The 17,153-nt window shown below is 42.4% G+C and overlaps 1 protein-coding gene across 1 annotated transcript in view; it reads right to left on the bottom strand.

Annotated features, from left to right (window-relative positions):
• Positions 1-809: 809 nt before the first annotated feature.
• LOC142564369 (uncharacterized) overlaps positions 810-17,153 on the bottom strand; it is a 31,296-nt gene continuing 14,952 nt past the window's right edge. The window contains exons 4-8 of the mRNA XM_075675353.1: positions 13,438-13,571; positions 9,235-9,269; positions 5,684-5,792; positions 2,672-2,737; positions 810-945 (exon numbers count right to left, since the gene is read on the bottom strand). Of these exons, the coding sequence (XP_075531468.1) occupies positions 891-945; positions 2,672-2,737; positions 5,684-5,792; positions 9,235-9,269; positions 13,438-13,571 (399 nt within the window). The 3' untranslated portion in view covers positions 810-890. The remainder of the gene's footprint in view (positions 946-2,671; positions 2,738-5,683; positions 5,793-9,234; positions 9,270-13,437; positions 13,572-17,153) is intronic.

A 17,153-nucleotide genomic window follows, 5' to 3' on the forward strand; every position in this document is an offset into this window, starting at 1 on the left:
ATGCCCAAAGTACGCGAACCAAATCATGATGAGTTTAGAATGAATAATGTCTCTTTTTTAATAGCAGACGTATGTTGTTGATGTTAAAAGGTGTAAAAATCTGCCGCTGCAAATTATGGAGCATACACAATAATTTAACTGGGTGTAAATGATTAGTGATGGGCGCTATTAATATCAAATATATGTTACGATGACATGATATACTAAAATATGTCGGTGCAAGTAGCACGACGGCCTCATCAGTCCCCTTAAAACCTAGACCTTCGAAACTCGTGTTCTACAAAAAAGCCACTACCGCAGCTGCAGCCTTGACTTGGATGGTGGCTTACGAATACACTTGGCTGATCAGTTGTAAACTACATCATTTAGGAAAGTGAATATTGTTTTTGTTAAAAAACGAGTTTGGGCGAAGCAACAATGCCATTTCAAGACGAATAATTTTTTGGTAAGAAAGAGGAAACGGCGTTCTTCCTTTCTGCTTCGGCGTCCGGACATTCCAGGAAGTGGATCATGGTTAGCCTTTCGCCATGTCTCACCAGATGGGAGATTCACGGCCAGTCAAGAGGCAACAACGGGTACCATATTCGTGCCCTATATTGAGTCGATATAACAAAAAAATTAAGTCGCCGTGACTCTGTTGGGCATGACGTTGTTGGTATTCAGCTCCCGGAATGCAGAGGGATGTGAATTTTCCCATGATTCGGGAGACCTTTACTGGACCCCTAAGCGAGAATTTTACACCTCTCAACAAAAGTTATCCTAAATGTTGAGATACGACAAGAACCATGTTATTTTTGAGAATTGGCCTGCCCGGCTTTATTAATGATTTTACAACGCACAGAATACATCGAAGCTTATTGCGTCTTTTGCTGTCCTTTCTCTCCTTTTCCTTATTTTTGCTCCTTTATAATTTGTGCATTTTCAGTGGATTTGTTAGGGCATCTTCTGCAAATATATTTCGCCAAAATATAGTGTTAGACCATTTCACTTGTGCATGCCCCCATCACTCGTTTAACAAACCGTAGCTATCACTCAAAAGATAGCGTCAAAGTCTATTGCGTCAAACGTCATTATTTGCAGGCAGCTTTACGCTGCACTGCATTACGTTTTACCACTGAGATTTTCATGTCGGTATGTTTTTGTATTTCACATGTTGCCACAGTGCAGACAGAGAGTGCGAACTAGCTGCGAGAGTCTCACGCACTGACCGTGCTTCTTAGTCGCGCCAATGAATTCTCGCACCCGGTGTATGATTCTTTACTACGAACTTCGTTTCATGGTGCACACACTGGCCCAACACTCTCTAACACCGATGGCATATTTTCCAGCTGGATGGCCTGACTTAGAAGAGGAAGAAGCATTTTAGACCCTCCTATATTCGCCCTTCTTAAAGCACTGCAATGTACGTGAAACCGTGTAGCCACATTTCTTTCCATTTATTCCTCATACTACAGCAGTGCATCGCAGCTACCATTTGTAGATAACATTTCCGACTTGGAACACTGACGTAACATTACGAGACTTTGGCTTCATCACAAATTTTACAACGCTTCTTCTAGTCACCCTAGAATGTCGCTCGTCGAAACCCACTCTTTGCGCATCTATCATCCGAAATTGGCATAGGCAACACACGCGCGCATTTCTTCACATTTAGGGTACTTCTTTGTCAAGATGTCAAAGTGGCTAGAATTATATGCCCAAAGGAACCTTGCGCAACTGGAGAACAACATACTTCGAGCCCACTGTGTAAAACATATTACTTATTAAAAACAACGCACCCATCATGTCCCCCTCATATGTCACCCACGCCTAGCATGTGTACACGAGTGATCTAGATAATGCTGCGTTGGGTTCGTGTATTCTGCAAGACCGATGTTGCCCGCCACTCTCACAGGCTCTGCCTTTATAAGGACCTGGTGCAATGCCACTGCGAGCCATTTAACCTGTGGCCTTCTGTCTGTTATTATGGCTCCTTTAACAGCCAGTTTGCTGCAATATGGAATAAGGTAACCTTTAGAATTTTCTGCACCTTTTTCTGCTGAACTCAATAAACACAACAGAGGAAAGAATACGTTATTCAAGTTACTGAGGCTAAAGGTTGTAGTGCGCTATCTCAGCAATCTCCTCCACTAAAGTTTCGCCAGAAATAGGTCAGTGAAACATTCCTGCATTTGTCAGAATCTACATCTCGTTTGGCCACTCAGTTCTATGAAGACGCACATCTGTGGACCATTTCCTTTTGGTTTACATCACGTTTTGTAAGGCCAACTTCAGTAAAAATGCACGGAACGGCACCTCCTTCCGTCTGGCCTTTCGAGCGTTGGTTCATTTTCCTGCGCGTTCATTAGCCGTTAGAGCCAAGTAGCTTAGAATCGAATTTATTGACACTGTTCATAGCACGGCGTTCAATACTAAGACGAAACTACCATAGTTGACAAACATAAGGTTTTTCTCGTTCGCATCCTTAGCGTTGTTTTATGCACATGTCAATGTGAAGCAACTTGTACAAACCAAGGTATTCATGACAAGGTGGTGTGGCCTCTGAAGCAGTAACCTCAGGCTGTTACCTCGAGCAATGATACTTTTGCGACATAGAATTCAAGAATTGACTGAAAAAAAAACTAAGCTTAAAAATTCTTTGTAAAACACTAGAAAACAATTAGGTACATACTGAAAAACTTCCGTCAGCTTTTGCTTATCGGCCTCACTGAACTTTCCGGTGTGGTTGGAGCCAAGCCTGTGTAGCCAGAAGAAAGTGCCATATTATATTTCACAGCATTTGGAAATAAAATGGCACCTAGAAACAGCGCGTTGGCACCGCTGCAGTCCAACAGATTATATTACGCAATATTTTGGCTCAAAAATGGGAAAATAAATTTGTTGACAGGTTCGTAAGGTGTACGTAACGGAGACACATACTGTTCATCGGAGGCTACGGCTATATTTCGCAAGGCTTCTTACCTTCTCGGTAATAAGCACCTATAACGCTGGCGCACCAGCTTTGACGTCTGGCTCATGAACTCTGTGTATGCTGGAAAAAAGGAACCTTATTTGTATGTTAATTAGTGATTATCACCCTGTAATTGAATGTCCTCCGAGACAAAACTATAGCGCGATGCCTTTAACCAGGACACTGCACTGCGCGTATTAGAATACTGCCAAAATAAGTGGCTGATTCGGTAGCACTGGTCAAAAGAAAAACAGAAAACGTAAATGCAAAATATTTCTCATATAGAAGTTCGATGATGTCTGGGCTGCATGAACGCAATTTAGCGACGTTCTCGTCGCGTTACCTTCATCATGGTCGGAAGTTTACGTACGTCATAGGAAAACTACTGCTTTTTAGTGCCCTCCCGTTGTACCGCTGCCACAGTTCATCTTAGGCTGTGGTCTAGAGGCTCAATCCCGTGAACTTACTTTATGAAGGTAGCCATCAATGGAAATGATGGCAGCATATCGCTGTAGTGCTCCGGGTCTCTCATAAATAGGGCCCTTACGCATGTATATGAAAAGGAGTTCCCATGGTTGTCTGAAGAACGTACTTCACCGCATTCCCGACAAAGACGCGGGTTTTTCAGGTACTTACATGCAGCTAACACCGAACTTTGTCCTATCGATACCTCATTCGGCATGAAATAGTAGTGCTGGTCCCATTAGGCGCGCTCTTTTTTGGGCCTGGGATTGTGGATTCAATCTAACCAGAGGGCGGCCCACAAAGTCAGGGTGCTGCCAGTTTTGCCGGCGCAAATAGCATGATCGATTAGGCGTATCCCAAATAGAAGAAAGGTATTCAAGGAAGAGGACCCCCCAAAGCCGGTAAGAGCACCAGTGGAGAGCAGAGCCATCTACAGCCTCTAGTACCAGCACATAAACCAAAGGAAAAGTGAACAAGTCGAGTCAGTGCTTAAGAAAGCGTATCAGTAGCGTTGGGTCTGCAAACAATAACTACAGCCACTAAACTACTAAACCTCTGCATAAGAAATACGTATGATGGACACAGGGTGGCACAGCTCGCCCCTCAAAAGATTACAGCGTACCACGACAAGACCAGCCCTTCTCCAGAGACTAGGTCACCAGGACAGTATACGAGAGATCAAACGCACGATAGAGATAGCGGAAGAGATCAAGTTCACGTTCAAGGTTGCTTCCAACCCTAGGCACATGCATCGTTTCTGTCACCTGGGCAGGCGTAGAACCAGGGCGGAAGCCATAACGTGGATGTTCCAGAACAGGAAGAACACCTCCTTCATGGACACAGGTACATACGTGAATTGGAGGGACGCAGGAGTGATGATGAACGACTCTCGACTAAGAGATATTGTCAGCGCATTGCTGAATAACTGCACCGTGTCTGGAGCCAAGCAAGCTGCCGTCGTTCTAGTGGTTACCAGAGGGAACAGGCCCGGGCTATCGCTAGTAATTTTCACGGATTCTCGGAACACACAAAGGGGATTCCGCAATGCTAGCATAGGCAGGAAAGCAGCCTGCATCTTAAAAGCTGCGGGTGCAATTGAAGAAAAAGACTTGATAAATTGCGCCTCAGGACATGAAGGCATTGCTGCAAATTTGTAGGCCGATGTTATAGCCCTCAGTATGCCCCAGCCGAGAGAGATGAAAAACCAGTTGCACAGAAACGGTGGCCCGCACCTTCGGAGACATTGTGGAGCATATCCAGGGAACCAGAAGGTAATACCCCTCCCCACACCTCAAGACATTAGAAAAAGAACAGTCAATATTCTGGTAGCAGCTACAAATTCATATTCATGTCTACTTATTTAGCATAAGATCGATCCAACTGTACAGAAAGGCATTTCTCCCTGGTGTTGTAAAAAAAACCATTATACCATAGAAATAGGGCACGCCTGAATATAAAGGCAGTACCCATTATACACATGCCATGCCGGAGGGTTGCTCTGCCCCCGGGTGTTCGTAAGTGAGAACGCACCACCCGCGCTATGCAGAAACCCACCTCTGGAGCCTACACAGTTTGCTCTCTCTCTCTTTCCAAAGCTTATTATTGAATCCTCCCTTTATGAGTGCAAGATGAAGGTTACGAAATGATTGTATTTGAATTCCGTAAGTCCATTTGGTGGCTGTAATAAAATACGTCTCATACCCCATAACACTGAGGTTGGCCATTGTTACGGCGTCAAGGCTTTGGGCCTGAACAAATGAATGCTCTTTTTTTATTACCTGGGACCAGGCTGACGAAAAATTCGCAATGTCGGTGAATTGTGTGCACAATGATGACGATAGATTAGGTGCAATTCCGCAGCCCAATGTTATGCGAGTCTTCGTTTCGCGATGTTCAAGTGCCTTCTCTGACAAATTTAAGTCCAGGAGACACATTTCTACTTGTCTTGGGACAATAGGTGCACAACTCAGTAAATATTTTACTTTTTAGTTTCATTTCACGACTCACCACACAAGCAAAAGGAGTGAATGACAAAGTTATGTTTAAACATTCATGCAGAGCAAAAATAAATGATAAGATTTGTAGACTATTGCATATCCGTTTAGTTGCAGGATCTCTAAAAGGAATGTCCTTGAGTGTCTGCCATAGCACAGGTAAATGCGCCAAGCCAGGCATGACATGCATTGGTGGCAAACAACGAAATCAGCATCTTTTAAGTGCAGAAACCTTTTAGAGTAAACGAGCTTACATAGAAATAGCTTTACTTACGCATATAGTGTCATTTTCTTAGCAGTCAAGTAAAAACCCGGCAGAGCAATAGTGTTCACGATTGCCGCTGTTTTGTTTTCGGTGCAGAATGTGTCTTTAGTGTAGAGGGCTGCAAGTACAATGAATAAATACTTTTATTTACTAACTTACCGAAGAGAGTACCTCTTAACGGCTCGATAGCAAACAGTAACTAGTGCCGTTAGATAATGTATGGAGCCACTGCTGACATTATTTCTACAGCATGTGCTGTTGGGGGTAAGCAGTACCCGTGCATGCTGTAAAGAATATTATGCCGGGCAATGCGCTTCACGAAAAAGCAGTGACACAGACTAGCAAGCGCTGCGAAAGTCACTTTAGTGACAATAGCTGCATTACGTAAGCTCCTATTCATTATTCATTGTATGAACTTACATGTGCGGCTCGGTATAGTTCTTGTGTTCCGATTGCAGTACACTGGGATAACTGTTTTGCTTTTTTTGTACATGAAAGCGAAGCATTTAAATTTGAAATATGCTATTTCAGCTTGAGGTAGGTACACTAGTAATCGCACGGAAACCTTCCTTAGTAGCTTTCGTGCCCTCTGCTTTGTCATAGTAAATTTATTGCAGCTCCTAGTTTCAAGCATAAAGAAAATGGGCTGCTAATAGGGCACACATGCAGAATTGAAAATTTGTGCTCTACTTACTGCAGTCAGAATGCGTTCATTTTGTTTATTTTCACATTTATTTGAAGTCCCAAATTTAATGGCGCACACATTGCTCGTCAGCAACGGAGGTAGCATGTCCATAAAATAATCTGAAACTCCCGTTCTTCTAGCGTGGTAAATTCAATCTCGAAACGTTTACCAATTAGCACAAAGGTGTTACTATACGCGAGTTCAGTGTTCATGCGAGGTTCTATAGATAAGTTTACATGCCACTTATGAATAATAAAGTACTCGTGCCATGGCAATTAAATGACTTTGTCTTGAAAGAACATTGATGTGCTTGAACATTATTTTGTAGAAGGAAATGTAAACTGCTTTAACGCATATTGAACGTGGATAAATCTTTCCATTATATAAACGTGCCTTTAGCCCCAGTTTCGTAATTCGGACTTTATATGTTATATGGGCACAAAAAATGATTTGAAAAGAAGAACGCATTCTGAATGTGGAGCTCTTTTAGAATGCATTACAAAAAAAATATGTAAACTTGATAATTCGAAAACCACCAAGTGAACATATTTGCCAATGATATGAAAATAAGCTACTACGATGTTTGTTGCCCTGACTCAGTTACTCCTTTTATTATATCTGATACGCCAGTCCGGGCAGGCATTGTGCGGTAACATTCATAGTGGATTTTTTTGCATATTTGTGAAACAGGTAGCTGAGGGATACGACGGTTTCTCTGGGGAAAACCTCTCATGCAGAAACGTGGGCAGGCAACTTCTGTACGTTGCTGACATGCCGTAAATTAATAATGAGAAAGCTATTTCAGAATCTAGTTTTACTTCGTTAACATTGTTCTTTCTATTTTAGGCCTCGAACCATGTGTTTTTTTAATTCAGTACCAATTTATTTACAGGTCGCTTGTAGGAAATGGAGCGTTCCTGCGTTTACAGGATAACTTCCATGAGAGGCTTAATTTGCCCACAGCAAATATGCAACCTTGAGTTGTTTATCAAAGGAGATCGTTTACGTTCATCGTAACTTTAAGGCAGATAATATCGTTAAATAGAACAAGAGTAGTAGTCTTGTGCATCGGGCATCAGTACAAAGACTAGCACCGTTTCCGAGATATCTTTCCTACAATAGTCTGCAAAGTTAAAGAGCCCCTAAACCACCCAGAGATCGAAATTTATTTGCAGTGTTGCAGCTCTGTACGACTCTGCAACCAACACGCAGCGGCGATCATTTTTCGGGATGGTGCCATAATAGCGGAACAACAGGCGCTTGATGACCGAAACGCGGCTTTCGCTTGTTACATTCTTCGCGATTCTCCGTTCGTCAACTGGTGTCTCTGACGTCATCTAAATGTCACGTAACGTAATTACTCGCCAACGTGCTTTTCTAAACACTGTCCGTTCCGGTTACCCCGACTCGGTGCTCCTAGGCTACCCGCTGCTGCTGACGTGTGAGCCAGTGCTCTTGCGAAATGCGCCGCTATGAACCCTGTATGGCGCCCACATCTAGAGGGATCGCCAATATAATAGATCCGTACGGTGATACGCCACGCCCAAGTACCTGCGCTGTAGATGAATAGTTGCCGCCACTGCCTTCCCGAGATTATGGTGACAATTTGGATTGGTCGTTCTGGTGTTTCGGCCCACTGTCTATTAGTCTAAGTTGCGCTAATGGCCTCATCAATGCAGTTTCGCGTACAGTCTATGCGTGGCGAGTACAAATGCCGAGGAGAACGTTTGCTGCAGGGAGGTGACTGAAGCACTTGTTAAATAAAACGGCGAATGCGGGAAGCCGGTGTCGTGTCGTATATTTTTTTCAGTCGGTGATTTTAAATCCAAGCGCCGCACACAGATAGTCATCGCGAAGCACTGTCTGACTCTGTTCGGGCAGGTAATCGGACTGCTACGCACGTCCGTCTTGGAACGCGAGTGATCTCGCACTTGCGATGTGGGTCGTAGTTTCTGATTCGCAAGTGTGCACGAGCGAGCACCACGACGAGGAGGAGAAGGCAGTGCATGTTAACGCCAGCAGAATAGCCGGAAGTTGTAGATTCTTGCTCAAGCGATCGACAGTGTATCCTTCTGGTGACATCACCAGGCGAACCCTGGTGGCGCCACGACGAACGCTGGCGACACGGGAAAGCCTGGAGAGGAGCACGGGAGTGTTCTTTATATACAGCATAAGTGAAAAGCTAGTTGCACAGTTTCTCACTAGATTAGCTAGAGAATAATCTGGCTCTCCTGCGCGGTGGTATGCATGGGAACACCGGTATATTGTACTTTTTGATCAGCAACGCTCTCAGAGAGCCATGACACCTTGAAGACGCGCCTGACAAGCACCACTCCGTCAGTCACTACAACGTTTTCAGCTAAAAGAGCACGTAAAAATCTATTTTAGCTTCAATAATGTACAAAAATAACTTTTGTTTAATTATAGGAATACGGTATTGCATGTAAAACTATATGAACTTAAAATTATCGCGTCTGCTAAAGTTGCAGGACAGAACGACAAGATTAGCGCTCACTTAGGTATAGTTTGTCGTCAATTCTTCGTTTTCTTTGCTAGGTTATGCATTGTAGGAGAGTTAACTTCATTGGAAGATATAATGTGGGTGAATGTACGCCGTATTGAAGAATTTACTTTGGGAGAGTGTTATATGTGTCACCGTATCTACTTTTTAGGCGAAGCCTCTCACAGCGCCAGCAAGACAATCCTCGTAGATACATATGCCCTGATTTCAATGGCGGGGCGGTAGCCCTTAGGCAACTCCCATAGACGGTGGCACCAGATTTCCCTCAAGGTCTTATAGTTATAAACTGTATAACTATTTCAAATAAAGTAACCACTCCGTCTAACGAATTTACGAGTGATGTAATGATCATACCATCAGTCTGTGAGATGTTCACATCGAAGTCGGTCCTGGAAAACAGAAGTGATGAAAATTTACACATGCGCTTATTCTGTCGCACACATCTGATGACGTTATCTTTATGAAGGTATTCTTTAGGTTAGCTGTAGTATACTGTCCGCTCAGAAGCGATCTCACGCGCTCGGTGGGAAAACAAGGAATGTCCAATTACCGCCACAGACACAATTGCTTTTCAGAAATCTCTGAAAAATACACTAAGCCACAATATTAAGTATTTATATTTGGCGTGCTAATAAGCCGAGTAATTTCTTGGTGTGTTTTCGAGAGGAGTGTGTCGGTCTTACTTATTGCACACAACTGCCTCAGGCTACTCCCCCCCCCCAAAAAAAATGACTAGGCTTGGATGGATCGTTAATTGCCCATCGCGTAAGAGGAAAGGACCAAAACAAGTAGTCAAACATTACGGTGGACAAAACACACTCTCGACATATGATAACTAGCAGAACATATCTTCGGCACGACTGTATCCGATATTTCAAATCTGACACGGAGATGTATTTTGCTGAGAGACGTTTCTATTGGGTGTAGTAACTACGCTTCGTCAGATCACTTTTCTGAATCCAAAACACCTGTTGACAAAAGTAAGCGCTGAGGCGTGTTTAGATAAGAAGAAGTGCTGACTCTCGGCTCTGAATAAAGCGGAACATCGTGCTACTTTGATGCCGATGTTAACTTTCCTCTTCTTCAAGGGCTGTTGCAGACATTTCGACCTATTTTCTTATTCTATGACAGCAAATATCAGTCAGCAGAAGAAATGACCAAACATCACAGGATGTGCACGAACAAATACGATAGAAAAAGTACATTTTTTATAGTACCATTTGTATAAATCGCCTAGAGGGGTGCTCAGTACAATAAAGTCAATGCGAAAGGGTAGAAATACCGGTATGGAAGGCATTCAAGGCTACAAGTGTAATTGGTGACGTTGTGAATTTTTATGTTTCATGGCACTGAGGGGATCACCGAAGTATATCGCCTACCTTAAACCTGGTAACTACAAGACAGATTTGACTTAACTCTTTTGGTGTAGTTCATACTTAAGTTCTTGCTTGGTGAAACAAAGTAACAATTTCCCTTTTCAATCACTGCGAAGGCTACAAAGACGTGCATAAAGCTTCAGGTGCAGAGGGCAGATAAAAGGCATAAATATAGTCGAATTTTTAAAAGAAACAACAGTGAATCTGAGGGATGTATATTGTCATATGTTAATATGTATATTCACAAATATTAAACCTATTACTATGTTAAAATACCATTTACGCAAGCTTATACTGAAGATGTGTATAACAAAATAAGTTTAAGAATTTATAACTGTCAAAGGTATATTTGGTGAATGAAACAATATTTCTGTTGGTGCACCAAGATTGTTTTGCTCTGAGGATGACTCGCATTCCTCTGAAAAACTCGTGTATAGCAGAGAGGTTGCATTGATATTGATGAGACGTCATTCACATAATGTGAAGGCTATGCGAACGACAAAGCCTTCTAAGCGAACTCGTCATGTAGCCCCCTCAAGTGGCAGTGTGTGCTCTGAATACATTCAACACAGCGGCATTGTCAACACCAGTTGTTCCTAAGTAATTTACGTCCATCTTAAAACGGTTATGCTTTTCCGAAGTAAGAGCGGGTTACTTGTTTCTCATTAGCAGCCCCTATGCAAGTATAGTAGTGGTGCCCTCAAAATCTAATTTGTGGATTTCTATCAGCGGAGATAAAGGCGTCAGAATACCCAACCTTTGCAGAACCATGTACCTTCATCGTAAGTATTACGAAATCAATAGGCACTAGTTAGGAAAAACAATCATCGCCCTAGCACTCCGTACAGCTGGTTAACCAGCGAAGATGAAACGTGCCGCCCTGGTGTTTATCACTTGGTTAACCCCAATGGTTCAATAAAGGATGGCTTGGTAGGCCGCTTGACCATCTGCTGGACCAGTCTGGCGGAGGGACAGATGAATCGGCTGGCTATGTACAGCTTCGCGGCAAAAATAGTCTTTTTTATGTTCTTTGGAATTTTGTTGTTTCGTGAAAGTCCGCCAGTGTCTCACAATGCAGCAGATGCAGTGGTAGTGGTGCCATGCACGCTTCTACATTGTGGCCCTACGTTTTCTGTTGGTATCGGTGTCTGACTCAGCAGAGTAGCTGCCACACGCTAACGCGTCTTGCTTGAATGGGGAGTGCAATTTTTCACATATATAAGGTGAAGCACTACAACCAGCACTTATGTGCTTGTATAGATCGCCCGAGTATGGTGAGCTCGCTGTCACTCATCAGCCGTGGCACTTACTGCCTAATTTGTTTTTGCGAAATATTGTCGGATCCTCGTCTCGGTAAATGGTGGTTTTGTGGCTCTTTGTCAAGAGCCAGAGAAATCTTATTACGAGAGACTTGGTTAAGATGAATTCCTGAACATAACGAACAAAATGGGAACGTTTGTATGGTTTTCTATAGAACTAATAAAAAAAATTCGCGCAATGCAAACAACCTTACACGCTCTTCGGTTAAGGCGAAAATTCGAAGTGACCGCCACCGCTACCGGTCCTGGAGGCTAGGCTGTTTCGATTTGCCACGCCCATGGGCAGGGCGAATCGAACCACTCTACTAGAGCCTGCGGCAGAAATCGCTCGGGGACAGAGGTAAAAAGAAGAGGAGGAAATAAAAAGTAGAAAAAGGCGGAGAAACTATGCCGGCCGAAGCCGTTTCTCAGCGAGAGCATGTGACCTTGCGTCAACATACGGGTCCTACAGGCACTCCACCACAGCCGCACTACTGGTGTTGGTCACCGACACCATGCCTGCTTGAACTGCCTAGTGAACTTTTTCCAGCAGCCCGAAGAAACGGAAGCTTTTTTACGGTAATTAGGTGAGGTGGCGTTGTTTATGGCTGCTCGCCGATTTCAGCAGAAGCGAAACGTCCATCATGAACTAGAATAAACCAAGCAACAGTACTACTTGAACGCAGTTTTCTAGTTCAGCTAAATAAATGCCAACTTATGTAATTTTCCCGCCATTGTAAGTCTCTTTTATTTACCATTTTCAAGTAAAACATTTACGTGCATCTGGTCTTGTTGCGCAAATTTTTCTGATTAGGTGAACTTCTGATAAAACACTAAAATTTTCATCTCATCGAGTATTTTTTGTGTGTGCACAAGCGCTATTCTGCTTGTATTATAATTATTCAAATGAATTCTCAATAAGTATCTTGGATATGAACTTCCTTTTGTCGGCATTGCTGCTGTGATTAAGCTGTATAAGTGTTGCAATTATTTATGTGTTCGCTTTTTCAGAATGTTTATAAGACTGACTGAGAAATTCCACCATGAATTAGTTGAAAGCATAATGCAGACAAAGCTGGCAAGTGTCCATTTACTTACAACACTTTTACTTTTGACAACTTGCAATAAACACTGATGTTACGTCGCCTCGCGTACCTATGGGCGACAGTTGTTCCCACTTTTGTTCGCATAGGACATTCTATGTCTATGTGCTTGCTCTCCAAAAAGATGACTGCAAGCCCTTGATTGATTGGTTGATCTATGACGGGTAATGGCGCAACGCCCAAGTATGGCTAATGAGGGCTATCACATATGGTAATGATTTCTGTGTGCAATGAAATAGTCAAATTGAGTTACAAATGCAGACGTGATATGACTGTAAGGAGGCCTAAATTCTCTCGCTCTAAACTGCGCAAAATAATCAGAATTATTACAATGACAATAACTCATAATAAAAAGGGGTGTAAAAGTTTCGGTATGAATAGTAGAAGTATTATAGTAGCATGCATACAAGCACTTGTATACTGAAAGGACTCTTGAAGTTAAGCAAGACCTCCGAGGCACACGCTGTATGCAAATATGTCAGTGCAGCTGTAGCCTAAAAGGCGATGCCGTGCTACGCATGACCGGGCCAAATGATTTATAACGTGTGAACTTCATCTAGAAAGCTACAAACTGTTAACAGATTAATAAGCGGTTCATTACTAAGAAAAAATGCTGGGATAAGTCGCATGCACTGAGGATACGCAGGATGAAAGTAATTTTCAAACACTGGACGGGCACACGGAGAACTTTAAGGCTGTTACTGATATCATTTTTGTCCTATCGTTCCATACTCGTCTACACCACCATCTGTCGACATCCGAAGTATAAAAAATACTCACCCTACAAAAAAATAAAATATATAGTTGGTTTCATTAATTCCTGATGAATTCGCATATTCCAAAAGAGCCGCAAGTGTGGCAGTCCCATTTAGTTTACCTGGGCTAGTAGTACTATTTACGGTTATATTATGTCCCTGAAAAAAAAACGAATCACGGGAACGCGTTTTCTCGGTTAGGTACAAAGATTTTTTTGGCCGCGCAACAATTATCCAGCTTTATTAAATCGGTAATATATGTTCTACCTCTTTCTTTAATTAGACAGGATGACATGGTTTTATCTGACCAGGAATGACGAGTCTACTAAGCAATACCCTTTTAAATAGTGATATCAGAAGGTAATGTACAGACACGTCGGTTCACTGCGATAAAACGTTCTCCAGCGCATACTCCGGCTAACCAAAAGTCACTGTTGGCCTCACATGTACTCTGGTAGAGCGCTTCGGCCAATTTGTGAATAATTTTATTAATTATATGCACTCTCCAAGCGCATTTCTGGCAATTCTTATCTAACCTGTTTCTCTGGTGCGCGGGTGCGTGCTTTATAAATACCTAAGGAATGCCAATGTACAAAAGGGGCAAGACGCATTATTTAGAATTACGACATGCGTATACATTGTTTCAACCTCACGTACATGTCGTTCGAGAGAACCCATAAACCTGGTTCTCTGAATATTTCGTGTGCCTTTATCATAAGAAAGCGACGACGACTCCATTTATCCCAATCCCCAATCACATGATGCAGGTAAATCGGTCCTATTGTACTGCACCAAATTACATTACGGCATCAAAAACGCAAGAATAATATCACTCGGCATCAACTACACAACACCTTGGTTTCGAAAACAGCTTCGAAGAAGCAGTGTAAATATATCATAGTTTCATCGTACAACCCTAAAGCTATACAGTAAGGAATGTAACAGCGACACAAAACGAGAAGTGGGCAGCAGTACAACTTAATCAATTTTCTAAGGAAAATGTTCTCTTACAAATACTTGGAGTCAAGTGCCATGACAGGCAGATTTAGTAAGAAGATGAGCACTTTATGAATATTGGTTGTATGGATAACGGCACACCTTAGTATTGCAATTACGTTCAGAAGAAATGTTTTTAACGATCCTTGTACTGGGCATTATTGAAGTTTATTAGGACACGTAAAGGAAAATTTGTTTATTTCAGTAGTTCTGCGATCATGAACACTTTTTATTGGTTGTTCTGGTGTACTGATGACTGAAATTTGGCTAAGATGAAGACGCCTCTTTGTATAGTTTACTGTTTTCCAGCAAGAACACATACCGTGGTTCCAAATTAAGCTTCAGCTATCTACTAATAAGAAACAGAGTCGCATAAAGATTTCACATGAAGTTAGGTGCCTTTAGACTTTATGTGCAATACTGCAATGTTTATTTACTTCAGCTTGCGCACATATAACTCAGGCTTTTTATAATATAGTTCTGCAAATACTAAAAGAGAAATCTTGTTCATTAATGAGTTGATACACACAAGAGCAAATGAATGGCTTTTAGTATAAACAAATATGCCTGCTTTCTTACTCATTTAGACCAAAGAAAATAGGAGATATTTCGTACGGAATAAGGATAATCTTTGTGGCACGTGAATCTCAACAAAAGAATACACCTGTATCGTCGAGTTATCGCTAACATTGGGACCTCTAGGTGAGTGTTATGCCGCTGACTGAAATCCAACCCATACACTAGAAACATTCCCCTTCATTCGTTGTATTTACTTTGCTGTACCTGTGTGGTCCCAATGTTTCATTATATATGAACCAAATGTGCGCATGTGCTTCAGTAAACTGGCGCCAATCCTAAAAAAATATTGTACACGTTACGAAAACCCAACTAACATCAAGGGTACGTCCGAATAATAATGTCAGCGACTCGATTAAAAAATTTGTTATTAGAACAGTGCAACAAATAAGACGCTCTCCAATAGACTCTTGCTTCCTCGCTACCTTGCTTTGAGTGAGATTTCCAGGCATTGAAGGCGACAAGAAAGACACAGAAGCACAGTAAAAGCGCTAGCTCACAGTTCAATTCTGTTGCAAACATTTCGCCTACCTAAGTACATAGCTGACCGGGATACCGCAACGCAGTGTCCATCAAGCCAACCAATGCATCATATCAAGAAGCATATATATTACAGCATCATTTCTAAACGCCAATTGTCTTTACTACGCAAAACAACCGACGTATAGCTAGTGGAGGCGCTTTCTTTTTTTATATGATATGCCTCCATGATGTCTCTGGAAAAATCACTGAAACTTTTGCCTAGAATTGGAATACCGGAAAGAATTAGCTCGCAGGAAACAGGTCCTACAACGCACAGGCAAATGAAAAGAAGTTTTGTTAGCTACGGATCACTCATGTTGCCGCGCCTAATTGTTGACGCATCGGCGGGCTTGTCCGTCGGTTGTATTGAGTAGGAAAGAAAAGTAGTTTTAGAACTGATGCTGTAATGTATACGCTTCTTGATAGGATATGTTGGTTGGCTTGATGGGCAGGGCATTGCGAGATCCTTGTCTGCTGTGTATGTAAGTTGGCGAAACCTTCAGAACAAAATTTAGTTGCCAGTTAGCGATTGCACTATGCTTGTGTCTGTCTGTTCTCCGTCTTGGAATGGCACTTACCAGTATTCATTTCAGGATAAGGATATATATATATATATATATATATATATATACGCGCTATCAAATAAGCTTGCAGTTCAAAGACAACTAAACAAAACCGTTTTGCGACAGACGCCGTTAAGCTGCCCAGGAAGAGGCACCGCCCAGCGAGCGCCTGCGCTTCCTTCGGGAGCAGGATTCTGGACTACACACGCAGCGTATCACATTACTCCAAAGCAGAGAGCGGTTTCCGTCTCGCCGACGCACAGTCACGTGCTTTTTGCAGCCGGCAAATTCTGTTTCGCGGTGCCGACCGGCAAACACCACGTTTCTACTGTTAGAATATAAACCGTCATTGCTTTTGAAATATGTGTTAGTAGACTTCTCTACGGTGCCGCCAGATGGCGGAGCGTGTACGGTGGGAAGTGCGAGAGCGGAAGACGGTTGCCTACGCACGTCATGCATCAAACATTTCGGCGGTTTCAATGCGGTGTATGGATAATTTGATTCAATGCTTATCGTAATTACTTCCGCAGTTGTTTAAAGGCGGGTTGTCTATTATTTTCAGTGTGTAGGGAGAAATAAACCTTACCTTGATGTATGCGAGCATTTCTTTAAAGTTCGAAATTTATTCTTTGCAATTCCAATCGCTCTTATATATAGTTCGTGTGTCCGTCCTTGAAATTATAATGCAATGATATCTCACATTTAATATTGTTTTTGAGAATGGGTAACCTATTATCTGAACAATTTAGTGGAAATGTCAACATCTCTCAATTAGCGAGTGGGTTGCGCCAGAGAACTGGGAACGTTTCAAATGTCGTACCTTATCTGGAATAACATTTAAACCAATATAATGCAAACTTTCCCGACGTTCTTTTTTTTCAACAAATATCAGAATGCTCTGCCGATTTCTGTACGACCCTGTTTGTGGGAAACAATAGCGCGCACTGGTCATCGAGAGAGAGAGAGATGCAAATGAGAGGAAGGCAGGGAGGTTAACCAGACTTAGAACGTCCGGTTTGCTACCCTGCACTAGGGAAATGGAAAGGGGAAGTAAAGACGGAAAGAAGAGCGTAACAAAAATAAA

The sequence above is a fragment of the Dermacentor variabilis genome, chromosome 11 (genome assembly GCF_050947875.1).
Source record: "Dermacentor variabilis isolate Ectoservices chromosome 11, ASM5094787v1, whole genome shotgun sequence".
NCBI classification, from domain to species: domain Eukaryota; kingdom Metazoa; phylum Arthropoda; class Arachnida; order Ixodida; family Ixodidae; genus Dermacentor; species Dermacentor variabilis.